We start from the raw sequence: 19,106 nt of genomic DNA, 5'->3' as shown, positions 1-19,106 counted from the left end.
CAGTAGTTTCTTTTTTTTTAACTACTTGTCCACTATATGGATGTATGCCACAAATTGTTTCTCAGTTTACCTGTTGATGGACATTTGAGTTGTTTTCAGTTTGGTGCTATTATGAATAAAGCTGTTTATGATTATTCTTGTACAAGATTCTTAAAAGATTTTTTTAACATTTATTTATTTGGGAGAGAGAGATGCAGAGAGGCAGAAAGAGAGGGAGAAAGAGAATCCCACACAGTCAGTGGATCCTTCACGCTGTCAGTGAAGAGCCTGACATGGGGCTCAGACTCAAGAACCATGAGATCATGACCTGAGCTGAAATCAAGAGTTGGCTGCTTAACTGACTGAGCCACGCAGGTGCCCACATGTACAAGATTTTATGCAGACATCTTTCTAATTCTCTTGGAAAAAATTCTTGGAGTAAAATTGTTGGGTCCCATGGTAAGTGTTCATACAAATTTATAACAAACCATCAGATTTTTTTTTCAATATACTGTAACATATAACATTCCTACTAGCAGTGTATGAGGGTTTCATGTATTGACATGATCATATTCTACTAAGACTATACTTATTCTTATTCTACTAAGACTATAGCAGTATCTCATTTATATTTTAATTTGTATTTCACTGATGACCCATATGATGAACTTTTTTTCATGTGCTTATTGGCCAATTATATATCTTTGTGAAATGTTCACATCTTTGCCCAGTTTCTAATTGGGTTTTTTTGTTGTTGTTGTTCTTATTATGGAGTTATGAGAGTCCTTTTTCTAGTCTGGGTATAAGTCCTTTGTGTTGCAAATATTATCTCTCTACCAGGATGATCTTGACATACTCAATTTCATCTGCAAAGAGCCTATTTCCAAATAAGTTCACATTCAAAAGTATAGAGGTTAGGACTTGGACATATCTTCTGAGAGCCATTTTTGAACTCACTGTATATTTATTGCTTTCATCAAATTTGAGAAATATGGGGCCATATTTTCTTTAAGTAAATTTTTTGCCCCCTTTCTCTCTTTTCTTCTGGGACTCCATTTACGTGCATTTTTTAAAATATTATCCCAGATTCCTGAGCCTTTATTCATAAAAAAAAATTGTTTTCTCTGAACTTTATTTTACTTTTAAACAATTTTTAATGTTTATTTGTTTTTGAGAGAGAGTGTGAGCGGGGAGGGGCAGAGAGAGGGAGACACAGAATCTGAAGCAGGCTTCAGGCTTCGAGCTGTCAGCACAGAGCCTGACGCGGGGCTCAAATCCACATACTGTGAGATCATGACCTGAGCCAAAGTCAGACATTTAACCAACTGAGCCACCCAGGCACCCCTTCTCTGAACTTTAAATTGTATTATTTCATTGATCTATAAGTTACTGACTCTTTTGTGTATCTCCTTCATCCAGTGAATTTTTCTTTAAACTTTGGATGTTGTATTTTCATTTCTAGAATTTCCATATGGTTTTTTCCAAAGTTTTGGTTTTTCTGATGAGATTTCCTGTCCATTCATGCATTATGCTTGTATTTTCCTTTACATCCTTAAGAAAAATAGGTGCTTGGCTTTAAACACCTTTTCTGCTCATTTCAACATCAGATATATTGGATTTGGTCTCTATTGATTGCCTTTTCCCTTAAGTATGAGTCACCTTTTCCTGTTCATTACAGGTCAGGTAATTTTGGATTGAATCCTGACAATTGTCGGTGATACATTATAGAGACTCTGGATTCTGTTACATTCCTCTGTATAGTGTTGGGTTTTGTTTTCTGAAACAGTTAACCTGGCTGGACTCAAACTCTGAACCTTGTCTCTCATCTTAAACTTTCTATTCTCTTGGCTTCTGCAATAGTAGTCTCTTCTGGTTCTCCATCAACTTCTTGTCAACTGCTAAAAAGAAGAACCTGATAGAATTTGTTGGTTCCTGCTCCCTATTAAAAGTGATTTCAGCGGAAATTTTTTGTAATGACATTCATGATAGAGGAGAAAGTTCAGATAGTGATAGTCATATTGTCTTAGAGTAAAAATAAAAATAGCTAAAAAAAAATTGTCATAGGTAGTATTTGCTACCACTTTGCATTTGCAACATAAGCAGCAACTTCTTACCTTTTGGAAATCAAGTAGCATTTATTGATATTTCTTTGTTCAAGTTTCTTGGTCCCCATTGCTAGGCTTCCCATGATTAGGCATCTGTCAACAATTTTTTTTCTCTCTAAATCTCTAACTTAATGAAGAACCTTTAGCTTCTTTGTCATTATGCTTTGGATACTGTAATTTTCCAGGCTTTTTGCCAGAAACTTTTTTTTCCTGCATCCTTTTTCCTTTTGATATCATAGGTAGAAACTACCACATTGCCCAGTGACTTTATTTTTCTAATGCAAAGAAAATCTCCACTGATTACCTTCTCTTGTGTTTAAAGATTCTTTTAATATAAAGCTCTGATATGCGTAGAAAAACTTGTTTATCTGATACCTACTCTAATGGGTGCTGGGCCTCTCCTTATCTCCTTTATTCTGAAGCACTAAAGGTTTTCTTTTATTAGTGGCCTTTAAAAAATAATTTTAGGGGCACCTGGGTGGCTCAGTCGGTTAAGTGTCTGACTTCAGCTCGGGTCACAATCTCATGGATTGTGAATTTGAGCCTCACATTGGGCTTTGCAGGGACCATGCAGAGCCTGCTTACAATTCACTGTCTCCTCCTCTCTGCCCCTCCCTGCTCACGCTCTCTCTCTGTCTCTCTCAAAAACAAATAAACATTTAAAATAATAATAATAAAAATATTTTAAACTTAGGTAGAAATATAGTACAGAACTTAATGTTAGCAATGATATAACCATAGTATAATTGTCAGTACTGGGAAATTAATGATGATATAATCTTATTCAAATTTTCTGGTTTTCCTACGAGTGTCCTCTTTCTGGTCCAGGCTCCAGTCTAGTATTCCACAGGGTATTTAGTTGCAATGTCTCTTAAATCTTTTCCAATCAAGTAACAGTTCTTTAGTCTTTCGTGATCTTAATACCTTTTTTTAATGTCTTATTATTTATTTTTGAGAGAGAGAGAAACAGAATGTGAATGAGGGAGGGGCAGAAAGAGGAGGAGACAGAGGATCTGAAACAGGCTCTGCGCTGAGAATGCAGACCCTGATGCAGGGCTCGAACTCAAGAACCCTGACCTGAGCTGAAATCAAGAGTCTTTAACCAACTGAGGCACCTAGGCACCCCCTATGATCTTAACACTTTTGAATAATGTGATGACTTATTTTGTAGGATGTTCTTGAATTGGGTTTTTCTAAAATTTTCTCATGATTGGTTGAGGTTGACCATATTTTTGGTAAGAATCTCACAGAATTGATGCTGTACCATTCTCAGTCCCCCATATGCTGCTTTGCTTATAATATAATTTTCTTAAATATTTCCTTCACAAAGAGTAAGAACCATATCAGACACTGTTAAAATTTTTGTTTCCAATGTCAAACATAGTTTAGAAAATTCAAGAAGAGAAGGAAAGTCTATTTTATTTACCAACACTTTTATTCCTTTCTGTTTTTTCTTCCTTTCCCAATGGAGTTCCAAGATCTCTACTTTTATCATTTCTTTTCTGTTTCAAAAACTTACTTTAGCCATTCTGTTAGAGTAGGTCTACTGTCAACCTATACTCAAATTTCCACTCATTTGAGAAAGTTTTGGACTCCCCTCATTCCTTAAGGGTATTTTTGCTCAATATAAAATTCTGGGTTGACAGTTCTTTCAGCACTTTAAAAATGTTGTGCCAGTTCCTTATGATCTCCGTGGTTTCTGCCAAGACACTGCTGTCCCATTGTTTCACCTCTGTAGGTCAGGAGTTGTTTCTCTCTCACTGCTTCCAAGATTATTCTCTGTCTTTAATTTTCAGAAGGTTGATTATGTTGTGTCTTTGTGTTTATTCTGTTTAGGATTTGCCCAGCTTCTTGAAGCTATAGGCTTATATCTTTTACCAAAATTGTGTACATTTTTAGCCATTATTTCTTCAAATTATTTTTAGCCCCAATCACTGTCTCTGCTCCTTCCGGGATTCTGATGACACAAATATTAGATCTTTGTTATGCCCCAGAAATTTCTGTGGCTCTGTTCATTTTTTCTCAGTCTATTTTCTCTCTGTTGTCCAGATTGGGGAATTTCTATTTTTCTATCTATAAGTGTACTCTCCTCTCCACTGAGTTTTTAATTTTGGTTATTTTATTGTTCAGTTATAAAATGTCTATTTGATTCCTCTTATATCTTCAATTTCTTTGGGGAGACTACATTTTTTCATTTTTTAAATGTGTGTGTCATTGCCTTTTAAGGCATTTTTATAATGGCTCCTTTAAAACATTTGTCAGATGAATCTAACACCTATGTCATCTTGGTGTTGGCATCTCATGATTGTCTTTTGTCATTCAAGTTGAGATCCTGGTTCTTGGTATAATGAATGATTTTCTATTGAATCCTGGACATTTCAGGTATGATAAATCTCTCTGTCTTACTTGTCTTCTGTTTTAGCAACCCTAACACTGCACCAACTAGGAGTATAGGAGTGCCACCTTGTTACTTGTTATGGGTAGAAGTTTACTTTTTCCACTGAGTTCTGTTGACATTGTTGGAGAAGGGGGACTTATTATAGCTGAATAGTGGTGAAGGTCCTGACCCTCCACTATGCCAGTTCTGAAACTACCCCAGTGAGAAGGTATAGTGTGCCTCATTATCACCAGGTAGAGACAAAGCCTAGGGATCCAGCAGGGATAAAAGCTCTGACTCCCCATTCAGACTTCTCTGTCACCACCCCAGTTGGGGAATTGAGTTAACTCATTCATTTGGCAAGGATAGAAGTCTAGGCTCCCCAGTTGACCTTTGCTGATGGGAGTGAGGATGGGTCTGCCAATTTTTCCATGGTGTTTGGCTGGAATAGGGCAGTTATTGTCTAAATGTTTTCTGTCTTGCTAATTTATTCCTTTTCTGGCCTTTTGAACAGAGAAAGCAGATTTTCTTCTGGCATTATTAGTATTATTTTTATTATTATTTTGTATATCCATTGACATTTTCAGGTTGCCAGCTTCTTTAGCACCCAGCCCAGGATGTATAAGGCAAAGAGAAAACTTAGGAGTTCACCACTCTGTTGTTTCTTGGGTCTTGAAATCCTTAGCTTAGATTCTTCCTTCTTCTTTCCCCCCTTCCTGAATTCTCTTATGTTTGTTTTATATATAATATCAGGAGCTTTTACCTATACTTAGCAGGAAGAATAGGGAAAAGTAAATCTATTTCATCTTGTCTGGAAGTAAAAGTCATCATAATGGTCTTCGCATCATGAAAGTAATTGTATTTTAAAAACAAATACGGTATGTTTCTAAAATCTGTAATTCCTGAGTATAAAGCAAAACATTCTGATATTTTTATTAAAAAAATAATTAAATGCTATTATAAAGTAAACTGGTATATAATGAAGATTTGTAAAGTCTTGTCTTTGATTCCATTGTTTGAAGTGCTATTCAATACGATAGAATTCTAATACATGAAAATTAGAGTTGGTTGGCTCTATTGGGAGAAGATTGTGTTAGTTTAACTTTGGTAGTGTACTAATTGCTTAAATAACTGTAACTGCCCTTTGACCTTAGGAGAAGTTTTTCTTGTTAAAAAATTATGTCTTTAGGGGTGCCTGGGTGGCTCAGTCGGTTAAATGTCCGATTCTTGATTTTGGTTTGGGTCATGACCTCAGGGTTCATGAGTTCGAGCCCCCCATCCAGCTCTGCACTGACAGTATGGAGCCTGCTTGGGATTCTCTCCTCCCCTCTCTCTGCCTCTCCCCCACTCACGTGCGTGTGCACATGCTCTCTCCTTCTCTCAAAATAAATAAAAACTTAAAAAATGTTTTCTTTCAAAGCCCTGTAGATTTTAGTGTCTCTTCTTATAAATATGTAAATGGTTATATGTGGGTATGTCAAAACATGAGTACGCACTACAAGAGACAGAAGCTTCTTTTCTGGTAGCTATGAAATTGACTGTTAAAAATCACCTAGTGCTTTTTTGTTTTGTTTTGGGTTTTTTTTGATGGAAGTGTCAAACTAAAACAACTATGTGTGTGTATAATTTACTTTCTAAGTAATTGGCTTCCTCCTTAAACTTCCACTGGCATAGTAAGTGGAAACTAAAAACCAAAGAAAAAACATTTAGGATTTTTGTCATGTACACGCTCATCCCTTAAAGTAAGAATGCATTTATCTCTTTTGACAATACAGATAACACATCTGTTGTTGAATTTGCTAGGCAATTTTTATCTGTGACTTACACTAGAAATAAATCTATACATCGCTATTAGATTTTGTATGCCAAATATAGCCTTGTAACTCTCAAAGCTTATCCCAAGCATAGAATTTCTTAAAGAGAGAAAAGATAATTACAAGTTGAGTCTCAGTCTTTATAATGTGATTTCGTTCATTCACTTATCCCTTTAGAGATGTTAATGTGACAAGCATATTGCATGCAGAGTAAAACAGGTTATTCAAACAGCTAAAACACAGGTAAATGACTGAGCATGTTAAATATATATTTACATTTTAGTTACAAAGGAGTTGATTTTAGTTATGAAAAGGATTGGGAAAAATTTTAGAGAACGTCAGTGACAGGCATTATACTAATATAATATTATTCTTAATGATTATATTATTATGGGATGTATTATAATTGTAGTAAGAAGAATATCTAATATATTTATTTTAATGCTAACCGTGATCTAGGCATTGCTCTAAGTGATTTTCATGGAGAAACTCATTTTATCTATTACATATAAATTAATTCATTAGTTAAATAACTAACATAATGTAGCTTTTTACTGTTGACCCTAGTTGACCCAAATAAGATGATTTACATGTCATCAAGTGATCTAAAAAAGCAGCTAAGAACGTTTAATACCAACTGACGCTATTTATTAGGGCAATATTTATCAAGTAATACTGTTTCACACTTTGCCAAGAAAATGCTGTTTTTTTGTGTTAATAAAGATACAGGTCTTTTGTACGGCCACTGTGCAGACACTGCAAAAGTCCAGCATGTTTTGACATCCTTATCCTAAGTTCCAGTGTTGAGATGGTCACTGTTTGGCTCCTTACAGCCTTTATTGCTCATGCAGAGCATCTGTGCAGTGCCTGGAATGGGATCTCTGCCCCACAGTTCATGAACTCGAGGTGTGCTCATCACACACGTTTTCTTGATACAGTGATTCTGTTAGGTATCACATATGAATATACGGGCCTTTATCTTTCCTTAGTGATCCAAAGAGCAACGGTCTTTAAACATGGGTCTTTTTCATACCCTCCTCATTTTTGTCCCACAGTGGGTGACCATTAAAAACATCTGACAAACAAGCAGTTAACCAGTTTCCTGCTGAGATTAGTAAAATATTTAGTAGTCCTGCAACATCAAGGAGTTTCAGCCCTGCAGGAAACAGTTTGATTCAACTCTTTTTTTTTTGGAGGTAGGAGGTAGGGAATTTACATTTTCATTTGGATGCCCCCTCGTAGTTTCAAGTGGGCATGAAAAAATGTACATATGTAGCTTTTAGTGTAAATTACTCTAAGGTTTTATAGTAGTTTTCTTTATTTTTTAAATTATATGAATAGTTGGAGTAGCTTGTCTTCCCTTCAGGAAAGAGAAATCTCTGGACTGGCAAAGTTAGTATTAGAATGCACAACTACAGCATCTCATCTGGGTTTATGTGATTACAAGTCAAACTAGGAAACTTATTTTAAAATAAAAATTATCATAGATTTGCAAATTTCAAAGGAAGGCACATGTTTAATTTACATATATTGAAATTTTTGGCCCATCTTTTCATGGAATAATTTTTTTAAATCCATGAGAAAGAAACAAAGTGTGAGTTGATAGTGTTATAAATTGAGAACAAGAACTATAACATTATAAACGTCAAGATCAATTGCTTACATTTTAAAGTACCAAAGATAGCAAAATGGTATGATTTGTAAATAGTAAATCTTAAAGTACAATAGGAGATGACTTTTGTAGTCTTCTAAAATTATCTTTATATAACTTTTTCTTTAATCAAAATCAAGGTCCTGTGACATTGCATAGTGGAATTTTTAGAGCCACATTTGTAGGAACACACTGCTCTGTTACAACAGATTTTGCTGTGTCGGTTCTAAAGATTTGTGCCTTACAGAATGTAGTATGATTTTATTACCCTAATTATTTCAGGCTAGTGGTCCTCAGAATTCTGGCTTCTGTTGATGCTTTGAATCATAAGAAGCATTTTTCTGTGCCAGAGGATGAATTTCAAAATGTCATTCACACATTTTTTTTGACGTTCACAATTTTATGAACTTTAATGTTGTTATATCCAAGAAGAAAATATATAACTAAAAAGAGCCATATCAAACTTATTTTTATGACTGGCTGATGTGGAGTGGTGTGTAACATGTGACTCTTTCTTAAGGCCTCTTTTCTGTATATTATTACTTTTTGTTTAATTTGGAACTGTGTCCTCAATCACTAGTTTCTTGTATTTTTCGCATAGTTTTTATCTGGTTTATTGGGCAGTCTCAGTGCAGTGAAGGTACAAACGTGGAGTGATTTTATATTTCTCCAGTCACCACTTTCCTCCATGCTCTGTCAGATCTCCCATTCATGTTCCTTTATATCTGGTTACCTTTAATTTTAAAAATTGAGTCTGGTTCACTGTAAAATGCCAAACTCCGATCCCCAGCATTGCAAGCCAGTTGATTGGCTCAAGACACTTGGAGGAGGGAGGGTGGGCAATGATTTCTTTTTCTCTTCCTCTCACTTCGTTGCCTTTGAATATTTGTGGTCTTTGTGGTCGGTGGGGTGGGGACTTTTGAGACCTCTTCTGCCATACTCCACCTGTTTCATTTTTTTTTTTACATTTATTTATTTTTGAGAGACAGAGACAAAGTGTGAGCAGGGGAGGGGCAGAGAGAGAGGGATACAGAATCAGAAGCAGCCTCCAGGCTCTGAGCTGCCAGCACAGAGCCCAATGCAGGGCTTGAAACGAACTGTGAGATCATGACCTGAGCTGAGGTCAGACACTTAACCGACTGAGCCACCTAGGCACCCCATCCGCCTGCTTCATTTCATGGCTTTACTACTCTGATGTTGGGAAGCCAGGAGGGGGCCAGGGTAGGGGAAGATGCCACCCTAGCCTGGTTTCATTCCCTACTGGCTTCCATATAGATGATATTCATGATTTTCTCGAGGCAGCATTTGGTTTCTTCCAGTTCCCTCTGTCCCTGCCCTAAATGTTGGCAGCTCCTTAGAGATCCTTTTGTTGTTGGCTGTGGGTCCTGGTATCAGTTCTGGGGCAGCAGGAAAAGTCCCCCTGGGATTAGGTTCTTTTGTAAGTGATAAAAAGCCCAGTGACTTAAATAAAATAGATGTTTATTCTTTTGTCATATAAAGGTCTGTAAGTTTGCAGTCCAGAGCTAGTGTGATGGTTCTGTTCCATCAAGTCTTCAGGGACCCAGGATCCTGCCTACTCACCATCCTACCATCTCTAGGTTTCTGCCTTTGTCCTATGGTGAAAAGATGCTAACATCCACCCGCATTTCAAGCAGGTTGACAAAGCGAGTCAAGAATAAGAGCAAAAGGCACACGCTTGAAATGTCTTTTTAAAGTTGCCAGGAAGCTGTTACATTTACGTTCTACTCAACCACATGCAAGGGAGGCTGAGAAATATGAACTTTATTCTGAGCATTTAAGTAGCCAGCTGGGAATTACTGAGGAAGAATATTGGAGGATAATTAGCAATCTCTGTCACATTCATGGGATGCTCTGACATTTGCTTTGAAGCTATGTGCAAACTCACACCTCTACATTTATGTTATGTACAGGTTATACATGTTCACCAATATTGAATGTCTGCAGGATGCATAATATTTCATAGGGTATTGCAGGCTTACAGTGAATTGTATACAGTTAGGAGACAGTTAAACCTTTCAGTAATAGTGTCTAAGCCATGGATGGAAATGCAGTTGGGAGTTTATATTTTCTACTAGGATTGTCTTGTGGTATTTCTGTCCTTTATAATCTTCATTTCTCTAGAAGAAGACTAGAACTGCAGTAAATTGGCTGACATATAAGTGTATTCACTATCAATTTGAGTATTTAGGGAAGTGTCATGTCTTTCATACAGATTTTCAATTGATGTCAAAGGGCGGTTATATTTTATTTTAAAAAGCATGTTTTATAATAGCACTATATCAGACATAATACTTTAATGGTACCATAAATAGCTGTGAACTGTAGCTATTTTAGTGTCACCATTTATTGGCTTTTGCATAAAGCTGTTATGTGATAAGTTTCATTCCCCCCATCATATTTAGCTGATGCATAGTAAACAACACTTCCACATTCTTGAACTCATATATACTGAGTGACCTTTCAACTTGCTTAGGAGGCATAGTGCAGTGATTTAGAACTACTGTCAAATCTTTTCCCCCAAAGTTAACTTGGAAAAAAATATTTTTATCATAAAATCTTTAAAGTACTTTGGAAACAAGCTTTGTATATTGCCTTGATTTAAACTCTAAACTACTTTTTATAGATTCCAGGATGTTTCCGTACCTTCAGGGAAACTGATGGTGAATCTTAACAACCCTAGTGCTTTAAAAATGTTCAGTTATTAACCTATTAGACCAAGATCCATATTGTTGTCATTTTCAGTCAGATATGTATTATCCATAACAAAATATACGTGGACCATAATCTATAACAAAGGTATATTATGGATATTATCATGCAGCAGTTAGAATTAAGCCACAGGGAACTGATATGTGTATTTTAATTTTCTTCCTCACAAATTCAAGATTTTCACCTAAGCTTTTAGCCTAGATCTATGTAAATTTAACAGTTTGAGCAAGTTATAACTAATAAAACCAATTTTCCCTATAAAACAATCAGTAAGAATCCCATTCTATAGGCACGTTTCATTAATCACAAAAGCAATGCTATTTTTACTTTGTTAGCTTAGAATGAAAATAAAAACTGCTGGAAAGAACTTTTCTGAAAGTAGGTAAATGAGAGGATGGAAATTTTCCCACTGGGAAGATGGACTCACACTTCCCTCTACCCCCATTTACCCTGCCTCTGATATGGAATGTCTTACATGTGGTTTTAATAATGGTTGGTTGTGTTTAACTAAAAGAAAAATAATAATATAGTAACTTTATTTTGGTTTGTACATTAAAAATCATTTCACTTTAATTCAATTTGATTACAATGTCGATTTCAAGCAGAACATGAGGTAGTGATATCTATATATATTTAGCAGTGGTTTTATAGGGTGTACTGTAATGTAGAAATAGAAGAACATCACTGGCAGTTAACTGGCAATCACACACATGTAGAGTCAAAGATGAACAAAAATTCAGGTTGACAAAATTCCATCGGAATCAAGTGAACTTTGACTTATGCTTACCCTTGAGTCTTTTATGCATGATGCATTATGAAAAGCTGGACTGTACAGATAGGTATGGTATTTAATTGTGAATTTTTCTACTAGCTATAACACTGTAAAGCATTTTATAAAGCATATCCGAGACTCTTTTAAAACCTCAAAAGTACTTAAAATGGAATTAATAGATTTTCCCTGGATATCGGAAGGTCCTTGATAGCTTTTTAAATATTTGAAGTATATTCTGCATAAATTATTTGAATTTTTCTGGAAATCTAGACCTATTGGAAAGGACCTATTGCATCTGGCTCCCTCTTACAAGTGGCGTTCAGCAGATTGCATGTGTTCTGTTATAGGTTCACTACTGTGATAGACAAAGTGGCAAAGAGTGTGTGACCTGTCTGACATTAGCCCCTGTGCAGATGACTTTCCATGCTATTGGAAGCTCCATTGAAGCCAGCCATGATCAGGTATAATTTGCCACTGCCATTTTGCTGCATTATGGCCCAGCTGAGAAATCAGAGACCATCAAAATGGAAGTTATGTGCACACCTACAGCTTTGCTTTCCCTAATACATTACCCACTAGCACCATCTGCTAGAATTTTTAAAAATCCAAAATTTGGAGGTTGGGAAACCAACATCTTGGGAGATTTAAATTATTTTAGACTTCTAGTGGGTAGTTCATTATTAATTAAAATACAAAATGCTCTTATATTTGCCCTACAAGTTATTTTCGTGTTTAAAAATTACATATAGGAAGCAGGGTTAGATAAACAACATAGGTAACACTAGGGTCTCACTGTAATATACTCATTCAGTTCTGTTGAAGAGAGCTCAATATTCTAGAATGTGTATAAAATAACTGAACTTTCAGAATCATCACTTTACTCCCATAATTTGAGATCTTATTTAAATGACACTGCAGTGTTGTTTCTACTTTTAAGGTTTTATTTCTGAATTACAGCTTAAAATCTGACAAGTATATTATTTCTTAATAACAAATTCCCTTGTTTAGATAGCAGCTTGCAAAAAAATATCCTGTTTATAACATCATACATATTTTCAATTAAAATAATCATCAGATTAGACTAAACTAATGATCTGGGTCATAGAATTTCTAGTTTGGAGTAAAAATAAATACACATACACGATTTACAGTTTGACTAACCAGCTATGCTTTCTAAATTAACTATTCATATGCAGAACAATGGTAACTCACTTTTATATCCATTTCTCAGTAAATTTGAGGACTTCTAATAGTCTTGCCTGACTAGTCTTTTTTTCCTTCTCTCTGAGTAGTACCCTTGCATGGAAAGAATAAAAGAACATAGTAGTTTATCTTCTCAAACACATGATTTATCACCCAGCTCAAAAAAGACATCCTTAATGGCGCACTTCCCTAGTTCATAATGTCTCTGTCATTGTGGGGTTTCCTTCCGATCGTCATTTGTTGATTGGTGTTGAGGAAAAAGCAACTAAATTAGGCAGAAAAAATGCTATTTAGGAACTAACCACGGCGTGAGTTAGCTGCAGCTACCTGAGTGGATTCTGCCCTCTCTTTGGGAGAGGAATGTTTTCTGGATTGTTAAATGAAGGAGTTGATTAGATGGCTTGCAAGATCTATTCCAGTGCTGCCATTTTCTGGTTCTGTGACTGATCTTCCTGCTCCTGGCTGAATAAGCCCCACTAATAATAAACAGTTAATAGCATATTGGCTTCGAAAGCAGCTTGGAGATTACTCCAGTGCTTCTCAGAGTTTGGCACTGACCTCTGCTCTAGCTGCAGAAGAGAGTGCAGCAGGAATTAGAGGGACATGACCTAAGCTAATTGATAGAAAGTATTGTGTTTCGCTGTGTAAAACTATAACTTAGCTATATGCTAGGTGCTAAGGATAAGTGATAAGAATGTTAGACATGGTTCCTGGTCTCGTGGAGCTTGCAAACTAGCAACTTTACGACTTTGAGTATTTGCCAACAAGTCTAGCTGCTGCTGTATCTCTGTATCCATTCATGGCAGAAACACATGCAAGAGCAGCATGAGATAACCATCCTGCAAAGGCCGCCTGTTAGGCTGAGCAAAGACATGAAAGAGTGTTTCAGAAAGCCACACACCTGAGAAGAGCAACCCATTGTTAGCAGAGGCAGCATGCTGCTGTACAAGAGCACTGGAATGGGAATAGAGACTGAGATCAAACCTAGATTTGCCATGAAGTAGCTGTGGGAACTTGTCTCTCTGCCTCTTGGAGCTTGGCTTCTTCATGAATAAAATAATGAGGCTGGTTCAGGCTTGTGCCAAGTCCATGTGGTAAAGTTCTGGGCTAGTGTTAGCCCATATGGCACCTTTACAGGTTAGAAAAAAAGATGCTTCTTCCTCAAGGCAATTTACCGCTGTCCAAATCCACAAGAACTACAGCATGAATGGTCTTCCCACCCCCCACCCCACAAGGTGTTCAGCACACAACCTGCACACGTATACGTAGAGGTCTTACACTGCATCTACTGGAATGTCAGTTTTACGCAATGGTAAGTAAATAAAGACATTTCTATATTAAAGCAAATACAGTTGCATTAGAGTTGATGAATTTGCATGAAATTTTAAGAGAAAAAAGACTTTCAGGAAATTTGTTGATAATGGTCAGGTGGATGGATGGAAGCTGGATGGATAGATGGATGAATGAATGGAGCTGTGACTGGATTGGTCATTGTGTACATTAAACACTCTACTTCGGTGGCCTCAGAGGTGTGAATGAAGTACAGTGTGATCAGTACTCCTCCCTTGTGCTTGGATTCTCGGGCTCCCTGAGGAAAGGAGGCACAGTAAATCTCTACTGCACATCCTCTGCTTTTCCACATTATGTTGCCCTTACACTTTCCTCATACTCAGGGTCTATCTATGCAAAAAGTACTTCTTCACCATACCGAAAGCATAAACTTGATTTCATAAGTTGGAAAGGATGTACCACTAAATGGCTTTTTCACCTGTTAACCAGTAAATACTGGAAAACATTTGAAAGCAAGAAAAACTACAGTCACTTACAGAACGTGTTCTATCCTTAGTTCATTTGAGCCACGTAATTTAATGAACAGAGTAAGTATTCTGAGAAAAAATATGTAAAATTTAGAGGCGACCCCTCTTAAAACAAACTCCTGTTGTTCTTATCTGTGTGGAAAATGAAGGTGACAAATGGAAGAGCTCTCTAGCCTTGAACATTTACAGGCTACCTTAGTTTTTTAGATTTAGCCCTAGGAACTCAGCAAAATGGAGACTAAATGTATTGTTCAGTGTATCCACTCACTGTATTAAGGAGTGAGAAGACAAGGACTGTGAAGTATCTCTATCAAAGGTCCATACAGATCTGCAGAATGGTCAGGAGGGAGATATAGTATCATCTGTATGCTGACAACGTCCAAATGTATGCAGCTTTTAATTCTCCCACCAACAAACCTGCCTCTCCCTTCACCCCTGTCCTTTCTTTTTACCCATCCTGGTAAACAACACCATCACTACCTTGTTGCTCAAGCCAAGCTCCTTGAAGCATGTTTGCCTCCTCTCTCCTCCTCACATGCTACATCCAGTCCCAGTATCCCTTTGAATTACATCTATCATCTGACTACTTTTCACTACCTCCATTGTTGCCCTTATAGTCACTATCATGGTTTTGGGGTTTTTTTTAAGATTTTATTTTATTTTATTTTATTTTATTTTATTTTATTTTATTTATTTATTTTGAGAGTGAGGGGGAGAGAGAGGGAGCAATAAAGAGAGAGCAAAAGAGAGAATCCCAAGCAGGCACCATGCTGGCAGTGCAGAGCCTAACACAGGGTCCTATCTCATAAGCCGTGAGATTAAGACCTGAACTGAAATCAAGAGTTGAACACTCAACTGACTGAGCCATCCAGGCGCCCTTAAAAATTTTATTTTTAAGTAATCTCTCCACTCAGTGTGGGCATCGAACTTAACAACCCCAAGATCAACAGTTGCATACTCCACTGATTGAGCCAGCCAGATGCCCCTATCCTGTTTAATCCAGGCAACTGCAGTAGTCTTTACACTAGATTCCTTGTTTTCTGCTTCTGTTCCATTGTGGTCTATCTTCCATGCAGTAGCCAGAATTATTTTTAAGTTAATCCGATCAGATTTTCAGCTGTTCAGAACCTTCCAGTGGCTTTTCCCATCACACCTAGTACAAATCCAAAACTTTTGTTATGGCATTTAAGTCCCTATGTGATTTGGCCCTTTCCACCTCTCCAGTTTCAATTCCTACCACTCTCCGTTTCACTCAGTGTCCAGGTCTCTTTCGCTTTGTTGCCAGTTATATCATGACAGGTGAAAGAAACCAGAAATCAAAAGGCAACATACTGTAGACTTGATGTGTATGACATTCTGGAGAAGGCAGAACTTTAGAGACAGAAAACAGGGGCTGAGGAAGGATTGACCATAAGTTGTCATGAGAATTTTGAAGAGCAATGGAAATGTGCTGTATCTTGATTGTGGTGGTAGAACATGACTATACACTTATTAAACTTATAGAACTGTATGCTTTTAGTAAAAAGGGTAAATTTTACTGTATTTAGGTTATACCTCAATAAACCTAACTTAAAAAAAAAAGCCAGTTTCATTCCTTTATCATTGACCCATGTATGGTATTGACTCCAGGGAAATGTGGAGACATGACATCCCCTTTCCTTTCCTGTATGCTCTGAATATGTTGGATCCACCTTAGAATGCACTAAATTTAACTTAGAGCCTAGTTTAGAGCTTCTCCAAATACCAGTGGTTAGTTAAGGCCCGCTTCAGACTTCCTAGAATAATTATTAGTCTCCAAAAGTGGTCTAAGCCTGCCCCTGTCTGACTTCAGAGAAAGGATCTGTACGCCAGCATTTCCCATTTGGGAACTTTGAATTCTCATCCAGAGAGTAGGCAGTCATTCAGGCTGGTTGCTGCCTGGGCGTCCTGGTGAGATCTGGGTGAAAATGTTCTACACGTTTGCTTTTATTCATCGTAGCAAATGTGATACTATTAATTTACATTAGTTTTGAATATTTAATTGTCTAGAATAAAAACAGTTTAAATTTCTATATGGTGATTTTCTTTTTAAATGTTTTTTAGCAAAATATTTTAAGTGTTTTAACAAATATAGCAAAAATTTGTCAACTGAACAACTCTCTGGGAATATTGCACTAGATAGTAGAGCCTCCAAAGATAACTAACTTCTAGTCTTCGTAATAGGCTAGGTAACTAACTTAATGTAGGCTTCAGTGAGTTCATCATCCTGTGAAATTTAAAATCTGCAGAGCATATGGTGGTTTCAATGAAGAGCAGTCATCCTTATTCATAAGTTGGGTAAAGAGCACATTTATTCGGTAAGATTAAGCTAGTGAGGGTTTTGCTCAATGTTTTTCAATATATCCTATTTGGAAATTAAATTTATATTGGTTAGTATATATTATTAAAAGCAGAATCATTTATAATAATGCAGAAAGGTTTTTGGAATCTTCTAGCTTGGGTATAATTCACCAAATATTCTTTCCTCTCTCCTTGTGGCCTGACACTTTCTACATCTTTCTTCATCGTGCTTGGATGTTACTGAGTCCTGTTTACTCTTTCTCTTTTGCTTAAATCGGTCACCTTCCAGGTACAGCCTCAAAATCATAAACTTCCTTCCCTGTCTTTATATTTTATTTTATTCACCTTCATTTAGACTGCATTGTTAATCTCACCAATCTCACCAGCACTGGGTAGGCAGATGTAGATTAGTTAAAATACTGTAGCTTAGTTTCTAGTTATGTGGTTTATCACTACCTACCTTATTGTGTTCAGGTTAGCTTTGAAACTCACTTGCTTCATATAAAAAAGGAACAAATCAACCACCTAACCAAGCACTAACTCACCCATGTAGTATATAACATGTAAATTACTATTTGCTCTAATTTGACTTCTTGTCAACATAAGATGAGATTATGATATAAAGGACAAAGTATAATTAGTATATTTATGTACATATACATACATATACATACAGCATAATTAGCACATTTATATACATATATATAAAAGACAAAGCATAATTAGCGCATTTCATAAATTCTAAGAATTTATGAAATGAGCAATTCTACAAGATAAATGAAACAGGAACCAAATTTATATTAAATGTGTTAACTCTGTACCAGATATTGTGCTAGGCTCTACATCCATTATTTTGATTGATTCTCATAATAATTCTATGAGGTATAAACTATAGTGTTCGTATATTTGCTTCATTTGCTACATCACCTGTAAAAATTTATGTCCATCTTTGCATACCAAGCTGAAGTGTTGCCAGTGTGGGTGCTTTGACTGGAATTCAAGGCCAACCTCTCAGTGAAAGCACAACCATGAAGTACATGGAACAAGTTACAAATCCAAATCTAAAGGGTATTCTCTTCTACTTTTGTTTAGTTAAAGTCTGCTCATAGGTTTTTCTTTCCTGATTAATTAATGTGATATGACACATATGTGATAGTATATACTATCACAACAATAATGCATGGATCGATTATAGACTATACACAGAACTTTTATAGTGCTAGATGGTCTTAAATGATAGTACATATATAGTCCCTTTCCCTTGAGGTAAACGTTAGTCTGATGGAGTGGATCAGTTAGGATGCTTTTGGCTACAAGTAGCAGAAAACCTGACTCATACTGGCTTAAACAATAAGGAACCTTGTTATCTCCCATAACAGGAAGTTCAGAGGAAGGGTGAATCCCAGGGTTGGTTGATAAAGTAGCTTAGCAATGTCAACAAGGACTCAGGTTATTCCATTTCTTAGCTCTGCTTCATCCTCTGATTCATGGAAAGATGGCCACAGTAGTTCTCTGTGTCACTGGCAGTGTATCCACATTTAAAAGAAGATGAGAGATCTGATCTTACTGTATCTCCTTTTAGGAGCAAAGACATCTATATCAGGAACTCCTCCAGCCATCTTTCCTTCATGGTGCATGCCTGGATTGAGTCATTCACAAGCCCATCTCCAAACAGTCGCTGGCAAGAGACAATGAGATCACTATGAGATATTTTTTTCTTTTTTAAGATTTTTATGTTTTAAGCAATCTCTACACCCAACATAGGGCTTGAGCTCATGACCGCAAGATCAAGAGTCACATGCTTTACTGACTGAGCCAGTCAGGTGCCCTGAGATCACCATGAGTCTAAATGCTTAGGGTGAAATGATTGTTGAAGAATCAACTACAGAGACTACTACATGAGGAATTAAATGCCACATTATATAATTCTAAATGTTCTCTCAGACTCATTAAAAAAAACAACAGGTGAACTTGATCTTAATAATATACGTTAATTAACCCAATATATCCAAAGTATCACTTCCACATACAATCAGCTTTTTACATTATTGAGGTATTTAACCATTTCTCATATGTCTCATTTTGGACTAGCCACACTTCAAGTGCTCAGTACCACGTATGTGTTGCACAGCACAGGTCTCCGGGCATTATGATTTGGTCCCTGCCCTTGTCTCCAATCTCATCCTTCACCATTCACCCTGTACCTAACTAAAACCCACACTTTATGTTCTGGCAGTATTGAGTTCCCATATCTCATGCTCTTTTGCATCTGTGTCTTTGTCTACACTGTTCCCTCTGCCTGGGCCATTCTCTCCTTGCTCATAATTGGAACTTTAATT

At 36.6% G+C, this 19,106-nt stretch overlaps 1 protein-coding gene across 1 annotated transcript in view; it reads left to right on the top strand.

Annotated features, from left to right (window-relative positions):
* Window positions 1-19,106, top strand: part of STAU2 (staufen double-stranded RNA binding protein 2) — a 304,184-nt gene that overhangs the window by 189,882 nt on the left and 95,196 nt on the right. The window contains 1 exon segment of the mRNA XM_043601210.1: window positions 11,776-11,889. Within this exon segment, the coding sequence (XP_043457145.1) occupies window positions 11,776-11,889 (114 nt within the window).

The sequence above is a fragment of the Prionailurus bengalensis genome, chromosome F2, assembly GCF_016509475.1.
Source record: "Prionailurus bengalensis isolate Pbe53 chromosome F2, Fcat_Pben_1.1_paternal_pri, whole genome shotgun sequence".
Lineage (NCBI taxonomy): Eukaryota > Metazoa > Chordata > Mammalia > Carnivora > Felidae > Prionailurus > Prionailurus bengalensis.
Note: the sequence above shows the minus strand (reverse complement) of the source record. Positions and strands in the feature narration are given on the sequence as shown.